Source organism: Lottia gigantea, assembly GCF_000327385.1.
Source record: "Lottia gigantea unplaced genomic scaffold LOTGIsca_418, whole genome shotgun sequence".
Classification (NCBI taxonomy): Eukaryota; Metazoa; Mollusca; class Gastropoda; family Lottiidae; genus Lottia; species Lottia gigantea.
In genome coordinates, this window is record NW_008709455.1 from 18,333 (window position 1) to 28,857 (window position 10,525).

The 10,525-nt window shown below is 32.4% G+C and overlaps 1 protein-coding gene across 1 annotated transcript in view; it reads left to right on the plus strand.

Moving 5' to 3' along the window:
- LOTGIDRAFT_175811 (hypothetical protein) overlaps positions 1 to 6,089 on the plus strand; it is a gene marked incomplete at both ends in the record, with an annotated part of 24,325 nt that extends 18,236 nt beyond the window's left edge. The window contains 2 exons of the mRNA XM_009060331.1: positions 3,649 to 3,750; positions 6,040 to 6,089. Of these exons, the coding sequence (XP_009058579.1) occupies positions 3,649 to 3,750; positions 6,040 to 6,089 (152 nt within the window). The remainder of the gene's footprint in view (positions 1 to 3,648; positions 3,751 to 6,039) is intronic.
- Positions 6,090 to 10,525: the final 4,436 nt, after the last annotated feature.

Consider the following 10,525-nt stretch of genomic DNA (forward strand, 5'->3'; position numbering starts at 1 on the left):
GACGTGGGAGGGTGCTTGATGATTCCGAATCAAAAAATGGAAATAGGTGATCTGGAAGACATGTGCTGCTTCCTTGACTTTGTCACGTAACTGTTCTAATGACATATTATCAACCTTTTCCTGTAATGATAAATTCAGAAGCATTCAGGAAATATTTGTGAATACATGGATTGTTCATGAATATTATGTCAAAATATTATTTACCATTATAATTTTCTTTTTCTCTTCGTCTTCTTTCTCTGCAGGTATACACCTTTCATGAAGCTCTGTATTCCTGCTTGTTTCACCACAGTTTCTGTTGCTTGAGGAAGCATAAGGATGGTACCGTGACGTTGTTGCCCTGTTCTGTGAAGTTTTGGTCTGAAAATTAGGGCACGGAAAGCTTTAGACGTTGTCAAATAGGTTTACAGAAAAACGAACAATGATAGTATTATGATATATTAGAATTAGATACATGGAAATAGAGATAAATAAAAAAATTGAGAATGATATGTTACCTTGTTATCTTGCAATTTATATCTGCATCCCATATTTCGACAGTTGTCGACACATCCACCTTTTTTACTGCAAACACAACTTCCACATTTTCCTCTTCTCAAACAAGGACAGCAGTTTTGTACCTGTTCCGTATCACAAAAGTCAGATTATAAAATTGATAGCAAAATGTTTTGTAGTCTGATAAGCAATGAGTTACGTCCCTTTGTTTGTTTACAATTTTGAGAGAGGACTTCTGATAATCAATAAAAGATTTTTGACGTCATTTTGGTTCCTGTTTGACGTCATGTTCCTTAGTAACGTCAGTTGCAGTTTAAAGTGACATTAAAGATGGCATTCATGGGGAAAAGACGTTTCTTTAACCGAAGGCGTTTTTATGCTAAGAAGAGGTCTTTTAATCGTCGTAGGAGGTATTTCCATAGACGTAGGCGTGCTCCAGTTCGTAGAAGGTCATATCGTAGAAGATCTAGCTTTATGAAGAGAATTTACAAAGGAATTGTTCATTCTGAACATAAATCTTCTCATGAATTCAACCTTGGATCTAAAGGAATCTACACTTCTAATCTGTGTTGGAATTACTGGTTCGATAAAGACTCAGACTTCATCCTATCTTAATTTGTTTGATGAAGTGAAGATCCGGCATGTGACTCTTGTGTACTGGCTGAGGAATAATGGTGCTAACTCTCTTACCTATGAACAGCCTACTATGACTACTACATACGATCCTGATGCTCAAGGTCGTACCATGTCTATTGACAATCAGAATTGCTGTCCTAATACGAGGGGACATATAAATGTTTACAAATTTAAAGTGAATATAAATAATATAAATATTTATATCTGCTTACATTACTTGTAAGGCTTCATTATTCAAGACTTTTCTGTGTTAGGGTCCAGCTGCCATGGAGTTTTTAACGGTTCTTTCCGTCTTCTAGGTTTTATTTTGATTTAATGGTTTGGATATCTACACACTTATCGGAGGCGATCTGTGTTAGGGTCCAGCTGCCATGGAGTTTTTAACGGTAAGGCTTGAAATGTAGGGAATTTCGGTCTTTTTTTTGGGAGTTCATAGATTGGTCGCATTTTTCCCATGAAATGAAATGGAATGTGGAAAAATGCGACCAATCTATGAGCTCATATACTACTCTCCTTAATCATATTAAGTATAGATTCACATCAATTTTTCAAATTATCTGGAATTGGTACTTTGTAGTCATACGATTTGAAAACAACCTCTTTAGGACAGTTTACGAGGTATCTACAACATAAAAGAAATAATGTAAATTTTAGTGAAGTCATTAAATGTAATAAGCCTGAGAAAAAAGTTCATGTTCTCCCATACAATTAGGCTTTATGTTAGGAATGCGATTGATCTGTCATGCAGACGTTGTACCTTTCGAGCAGAGATCAGGTATGCTGCATGTTTACAAAGTTATAAATACCAAAACATTGCATATTTTTTTGAGTTTTCACGACAGAAAAGTTCACCTATCTTGAAGCATTTTTTTTTATTTAAGAAAAAGTTATGACAGAGTATTTCTGTCGTAAGTTATGCTTAGATTTCTTTTTGAAACACAAATGTTGGATTTTTTCTTATGTAAGTCAGACTTAAGAATTTAGTGAGAAGTCCCCCAGGTTCCCACCTCTTTAATAATAGGAATAATAAAACTGTATAGGGATATCAGGGACAGTCATGACAATTCTGGAAAATTGTCAAAATGATCTGGAAAAATGATATTTCATACCGGCCTCTAATTTTATTGATCTTTTTTAGTTAGTAAATAAAAATATCATGATCAAGAATATTTTAAGTTACCTGTTCCGTCTTTATTCTTATTAAATTAGTCATGGAAAATGATAAAATGTGCTCTGTATGATTCCTGGATATCACCTCTTGAAATAAACGAAACATTGTTCTTAATCTTGGCCAATAAGTGTACAAATATATTCGGCCTTGGTGGTTCTTTCCATCCATGATTTTTGTGAAATTGGTCATGGAAAATGATAAAATATTGTCTGGAAAGTCATGCAGATGTCAAGGAAATTTGCTCAGATGATCTGTATGAACTCTGTTGTCAGAAATGTTTGATTCTAGTAAGTATATGATTATAAACATTTGAGGAAACTACCAAACCGTTTAGTTGTTTGGTTGCTTTTCTGTCATCTAATGCTTATTTCCTTTTACATAGGGACAAAAGGAAGGATCCTTACCTGTAATAAAAAAAAAAGCAGGTTGACCCCAATATGCAAGTTCAGGTGTATACAAGAGGTAATTTTTACACGCCCACATGAAATGGGGGGCGTATATTGCCGTCACCATCCCCATCCGTCGGTCCGTCCGTCCACAATTGCTCGTAAACACTCTACAAAACACAATTCGGATTTTGACGAAACTTGGTGTGAGTGTTAGTAATCACCACGGATGAAAATCAGAAGAATCGAAAAATATTTAGTATGAGTTATTGCCATTGTTCTTGAAAACGCGTTCAATTTTTAGCTTGTAAACACTCTAGAAGGAACAATTCTTGACGGAATTTGACGAAACGTGGCATGATTGTTTGTTATCACCCAAGAATACACCCTATTGAAAATCATTTGTATTCATGAGATCTTAGACAAGTTCAAATTTGACGATTTTCCGATGAATAGGTTACGAGTATTCGCCCTTGACTTAGTCAAAACGCATCACAATTGGCTTGTGAACGCGATAGAGACTACAATTTTCATCTGATTTGAATAAAATCTGGTTTGATTATTTGTATTGTTAAGATCTTGGACAAGTTGGAATTTCACGAGTCTGAAATTGACGATTTTTCGATTAACGAATTGAATTATTGCCTTTCAGAATTTCATTTAATTTTGTGATCAAAAGAAGTCAACAATATTTAGATTGTTGGAACCATTTAACACAAATTGATATACATTGTACTAAGAATTTATCAGGGAAGTGGGCGTATCTTGCTAGTCAACCAGTTGTTCACTAACGTGTCAAAAGTTTTTAAAGACCATTTTTCGCACATATCATGTTTTCCAGAGCTGAAAACTTTGCAAATAATTAGAGATCCATTATTGTTTTCAAATCAATTTAAAGCCCACTTTTCTATCCAAGTAATATATATATAGTATTGAATATGCCTCATTATATCTTAACAGATATTATACTGAAAATCACTGATAAGAATGAAGAGAATGAAGACGACGATGAAGAGAATAATGATGAATCTGATGCTGCTGCTGAAATTTGCCAAGATGAAGGTAATTAAAATAGTTTCACATTTCTCAAGTGATCTTCAATGTAAAGCTCAAAGTCTTTAAACCTTTAATGTGATTCATTTCATGCCAAATATTCTGCTTAATGTTACGGTTTTATGTTCAAATAGTTGGATGGTGCGAAAATCAACAGAGCTCTGAAGAAAGTGAGGAAGAGATTAAAGGTATGATGTTATTAAATAAACACTCCTTTACTCTTCTTGCATCATGTTTTTCACTATTTTACTGGTTAAACAAGCAATTCTACTCTGCAACAAAAAAATTTTTTTAATAGTGTACGGCTATCAAGAAAGAGGCATTTATCAGATTCTGAAAATGAAATGACATCATCAACTGGTAAGTTTCTGTGATGTTAGATTAATAAATGGTACCTGCAGTTTCTAAATCATTGAACAAATTGATAATCCCCAAAGTTCTATTATTTTATGATACCTGGAATATTTGACTGGAAAAAAATGAATTAGTAAAATACATTGTTTTCGTTAAAGACTTTCGTTTAAGTTACAAACTTTAATCATGAAAGGGGTAAAGGAGTCATTGCATTTTATTAGAATAAATCAGTACCTAATCATCAACCTATTGCTACAAATGATGTACCAAATCACACACCTATTGCTACAAGTGATGTACCAAATCACCCACCTATTGCTACAAGTGATGTTGTTCAGGTGGAAGTGAAAATATAACTTCCCTTGTTTTCCAATCACAGAAAGAATAGAGAGTTGTTCGAAATCGACAAGAATTGAATTATGATTTATATCAATTCCCATGACATGTTTATCCTATTTGCAAACTTTCACCATTCGAAACAAATTTTTGATAATTACGATCCTTGTTTGAATCCCCCCTTTGAAATAAATAGAACTGAATCTATGTCAATTTCAAAAGTATTGTTCATGGGATGTTTCTCTGTTACTTTCACTCTGTTTTGGATTTTAAATAAAACTGAATTTGGATTTTATCAATAAAAAGTGAATCTTCAATTTGCAGCCAATATGGGGTGACAGTCCTCTTTTCTTCATTTGTTTAATATCTGTTGAGTGACAATTGTGTTTGGTGATTGATAAAGACCATTTAAGTTTTAGTAAATATTAAATGAAAATTACATTGTACTTTTGAGTTAAAAGAACCAATAGGCCTATCAGAATTATTATTGATGAAATACATTAAAGGTTGGTATTATGGTTATGTCAGGAATATGAACATGTAGACTTACAGTTATTGCAGATATTTTTATTTATTTGCACTCCACATTTATTACATTCCCGAAATAAATGACCGCAAACAGATTTACAGTGGTCTGTTCTACTAGTACAATGCAATTAGAACTTTTTCCCGAGGAAGATGTCACCAATAATCGCAAACATATTTCCCTTTCAAGTTGGTTGACCCTCAAATTTTTGTGAAACAATTGCAATAATCTAAAGGGTACATTTCCTTTAAGTTATATTCAACTGATGTCCAGTTGACCTCTGAACTTTACGACATTTCAACAATCTCCTTCTACTTTCTTCTACGAATTCAACATTAGGTTCAGATGGGTTGAAGGTAATGCACCCATAAGCGTCCTTTGATGTCAGTTTGGTTTGAGTTTCTTTAACTAAACATTCGATCCTTTTCTTCGTATATTTTCCTCGATTAAAATTATCATTTTGGTTTATTACTTGGTTGAAAATACTGCTATAGCCCGTTCCAACCACTTGACTATCCAGTTCATCCTTGAGAACACCGTATTTGTCGATAATACGTTTTGCTATAACACGAAATTGTGATGTTGTGATTCTTTCTGAATTTTATCTCAAGTCTCCAATTATTGTTTTCACCAGTAATCGCCTTTGTTCTGAGGTTATTTGTTTACCTCTTTCTAGAGATTTTAACAGCAGGAAGTTTTGAAAAAGACTTCTCAAGATTAACATGTTCGGCCCAATCCGCTTTGTTTGCATGAATAACTGGTGATACTGGTTGAGACGATAGAAAAAGGCTACTGGTACTATCTTCAGAGGTTGAAAGGTCTGCTTCCAAATAGAATTCTTTAAGATTAAATAACAAATTATATTAAAACGTTGCCACTTCTGGGGGTGGAATCAACAGATATTGAAAAAAAAAAAAAAAACAAAAGCAACACGAATTGAAGGGATTGTAAAGAGGATTTCTAGCCTTTTTGTGTATCGGTCCTACTCTGTGCCACGTGTGGCTGTAGTTGTTATTTTTGTTTTTGATTGTTTTGAAATTATATGTTTTACAATCATATTTATTAGAAATTTCTTTTTACAGATTTACAGTACATTTTATTAAGACATTCCACTTCCACTCTTCGTAAATAGAATCAATGCCAAGTTGTGTACGTTGCTGTTTTTTTTAAGGTGTTATTCCATGGACCAAAGATGAAATAAATGAAGTGAATTCCATCTTCAAGGAAAATATTGAACACCAGTAGTGTCTGCGTGCCAATCAAAAAAGTAAGGAGGCGGATGGATCTTTGTTCCCAAGGAAGTGGGAAACAACAATTATGGAATTCCTTACGTCTAAGGTAGAGAATCGAGAGGAAGAGTTAAAATTTAAAGATGAATTGATTGTAGCATTGACAGAAAAACAACACGAGAATGAGCAGTACCTAAGGGGAAAAGTAGTCAGAACCAATGAATCGCAGATGTGGAGGGGGAATCTATACTGATGAGCTTGTAGTACAAGTTGGTAAAATAATTGGTGTTGATATTAAGGAAAATGATATTAATAGAAGTCTTCATCTATTAAAGGACATAGTTTGACATAATGTAATTTCATTCAGACCTTTCCAAGCATTTACTATACATGTGTCAGTTGTGTCCTGGCTTTTCAGAATTCTAACGATATTACCCGCCACAGTTTTGAGATGGTTTGAAAGAAGTACAATGTCTTCATTTGTTGCATGTGTATTATAAATATTTCCTGTTACAATTCACACAGTTTGTGAACAGTCTCGTTTTTTTTTTAATAACTTTTATTTTTAATATAGCTGCCTAAAAGGATATGATGCCCAAAAACAAACTCCTCAATATGCCCCCTAATACTTGTACACAACAAAAAATTTCTGTAAATCAGTTTATAAAAGATAAATTATGAGCAGCGTTGTTTTCATGCATATTTTCAGGCAACCTTCGAAATTTCTCGGAGAGATTGTGATTAATTTAAGGTGTACTTAAATCACTGTACCTTAATAACGCTGTGCCTAAATGACCCAGTGCCTAAAAAGGATGTGCTAAAAGTATTGTGATTAAATGACAGTGAACCGATATATCACATAGTTTGTTAGCATATCTGTTATAAATTCATTTTTAAGATGCCATCTCTTATTAAATATCTGATGTATATTAGTAGGGATACAGGCTGAATTAGATCAGTTGACTTATATTACACAGCATGAAACTCTTGAGTAAAACGTGTTCCAGGTTCTGGTATAATACTTGTATTGTATTAATGATAGAGAGCACTATTTTAACAGTGGTATATCAAACAGTGAAAATATTTATATGCCTATATATTACAAGGAGTCGGATAATTGTTAACATTATGAGCAAATGTGATTTTTTTTACGGTTTTTTTTTTGTTTTGTTAGTATAAATTTCATTAGAATACAATGGAAAATGAAAAACATCAGAGAACAAATTGTAATCCAAGATATTTTTTTTAATTCAGCAATTTTACATTGAACGTAGTTACAGATAGTGGAATAAATTAGTTCAAACTTGTACATATATGAAATGCTCTTCAGAAGGAAACGCCTTTCTGATACTGGTGACAACACAATTCAGTCTGAAGAATTTATGGTTTTAATAAACTTGCAATGGAACACATATGTAAAAAAAAGTAGCCAAATCTATACTAAATGAAAGGGCTTTTAACGGAGAACGAACCCTGCCAAGCCCAGAATATAAATTAAAGTTAGAGTTTTTAAAAAAGCAATTGAGTTATGAAATATACATACCATAAGATGATGAAAATAAAAATTAACAATAGTTTAGTGTGTTGAGATCCATGTACAATGAAATCCTGAACTGTTTTATTTGAAATATATCAGCTTGGAATGGTATAAGAGTAGGTCTACAGGTATTGATGAAATTGAGATGGGTTTAATGGAAGATTTATCTGATGTAAAGAAATACCTCCTACGCTCTCAAAAATTATTTGAAATCAGAGGAAAAGTGAGTAGAAATTCACATCATAGTTACACAAGACAATAAGTGGTGATCTTGGATATATATCTGATAAGGTGCAAGCACACCTTGAAAAACCAAGTATTGTACTATTCAACCAATTGCACATAAGATTTGACTGTTTTTTACAATATAATCCATATTTTATGTCATTGCAGTTGGGCAAAGCTGTTTCAGTCCTTATTCCTGAAGACAGTCAATTGGCAGTCGAGTTTTTAGCAGACGACATTATCAGAAGAGCTTGCCAGATACCAGCAACAAGCCCTTATCTTTTTGCAAAGGGAAAAAGTATGTTCATTTTTTAAAACAATAAATGTTTGAATTATTTGAAATAACAATGAAATTTTAGATGACCCATCAAAATAAAAAGATTTGGTTGCTACATTTCATCCAATGTATTAAAGCTGTAACGCGACAAATTGTCATAATCTCTTCTGGGAGCGCTTACAATCACTGGCTTCTTTCCAAGATCTGTCTATTGTCATATTTGATATTTAAATAGATTTTCTAAACTTTTTAAGTGTATCGGGGAAACTGATAGCATCAATTTGCACCATTCCAATTTTCATTCCAACGTCTGTGTTTCTTGCATTTCCACTAAAACTAACGCGTTTTATGACGTTACCAGTGGGGAGCTACCGGTAGCTACTATTGATATCTATGCAATTCCTTTCTAGTAACACCATAAAACGTGTTAGTGAAGAACGAAAATTACTGTAATCCAAACATCTCTCAATCACAGAGACTTGATATTTTACTATGAGAATGAGAACGATTGGCCACAGTGGTTTTAATTTTTCTATTTTTTTTCTGAAAATTAAAAAAAAATATTACAAACAATAAAAAAAAAATAAAACAAAATAGAAAAAATTAATTACAAAAATAATAATAATAAATGAATAGACAAAAAACAAAAAACATGAAACACTTTTGAAAACTTAAGTTATTTCCTAATGAGAACCATACACATGCTCCACATATTACATATATCCAAAGCAATACTTAAAATTAATTATAATCGAACATTTGTAATAAATACCTGCCATACCTGTATAATATTTACTTTCTGGAAGTGATAATATTTTTTCATGTAGGATATAAAAACTATAAAAAATTGTACAAACATATTTATAGTAAAATAATGCCCAATAATCAATCAAACAGTATTTTTAATCAAATCAAATGGTTTTAATGTGTTATTTTCACATAAGATTCACATGCATTAGTTTGTAGCAATTTGGAAATGATCTCATCAGTGGCAATAATTTTTTCTATTGTGTTTTGAAATTTAATTTGCAAAAGAGCTGTGGTAGGTACTGCTTCTGTTCCATCATGGACCGTAATAGTTCTAGTTTTCTTGTGTGTATTGTGGATAAATATGTTGATAACTTCTGTCATTTGGATAACTTTTCCCGTTACATTGTACTGCAATATAAAACAAATTAATGTAAGAGTATGCAAATAATTCCATAATTCAATAATTTTAGACATGCAATGATGAAATGATATTTGATCTCTTAGATTCATGGATTAGTTTGGACTAAAATGAAAGGTGTAGAGGTAAATAAGTATGTAAAAACTCTGCAACTGTGGTGCAAGAAATGGAATTGTGTCAGAATGTTTCAGAGTTCAGTACACAGGTTTTATTTTCCAAGTTGAAAACTAGAGGATTTTTTATTTCAGGTTGTTAATCATTGACAGGGAAAAATTAGGTAGAGCAATGGAAGTGATAACAATAGCGTGTCAGGCAAGGTAATATAATATTTCCACAATGCTTTTTAACATGTTTTTGTTTACAACTGGTTGTGTTTGTGTATATTGAAAATTATTGCTGCTGAGTACACAAATACTTGTGCAATGAGATGTTCTTGATTTTTTTTTACGTGTGCTTGTTCATTTTTACACGTAACCTTCTACTTATACCTATTTAATTTCTATGGTTACAGACACACTACCTTTGAGACGTCAACGTAAAACAGATTCTGTTCCATCAGTTTTCGAGTGGTCTAAAGAATGTACAGATGAATCAAGACTAAATCGACGATTATCCAGGGAAGACAATGTCAACAACAACAACACAAGTGAAGAGGTAATAGTTTTAGACGATGAGTTTACTATTAAGGAGATAACAGAAGTTTCAACAGATGATAATGAATTTACCGAGTCAAAGGAAGAACCAGTAATAGAGCCTGTTTTTGTTTCAGCTTCAACTCAATGTAATCAACCTTTATTTCACATTGAAAAATTTATTCTGGATGATGCTGCTGTTTTATTTTATACTGGTCTTTCAAATTATACTGATTTTATATTTACACTTAATAGTTTAGGTGAGGGTGCTTATCATCTAAGCTATTTTTATAACAAAGTTGAATTTTTAAGCATAGATAATCTATTTTTCTTGACACTTATCAAGCTTAGGCAATACAAGACTCATTTTGAACTGAGTCGTCTTTTTGATATATCTGAGACATCTGTTACAAATATATTTATAACATGGATTAATTTTATGTCTAGGCAGTGGCGAGAGGTAGAGCTTTGGGTAGAGAGAGATTTAGTAAGGTATTTTT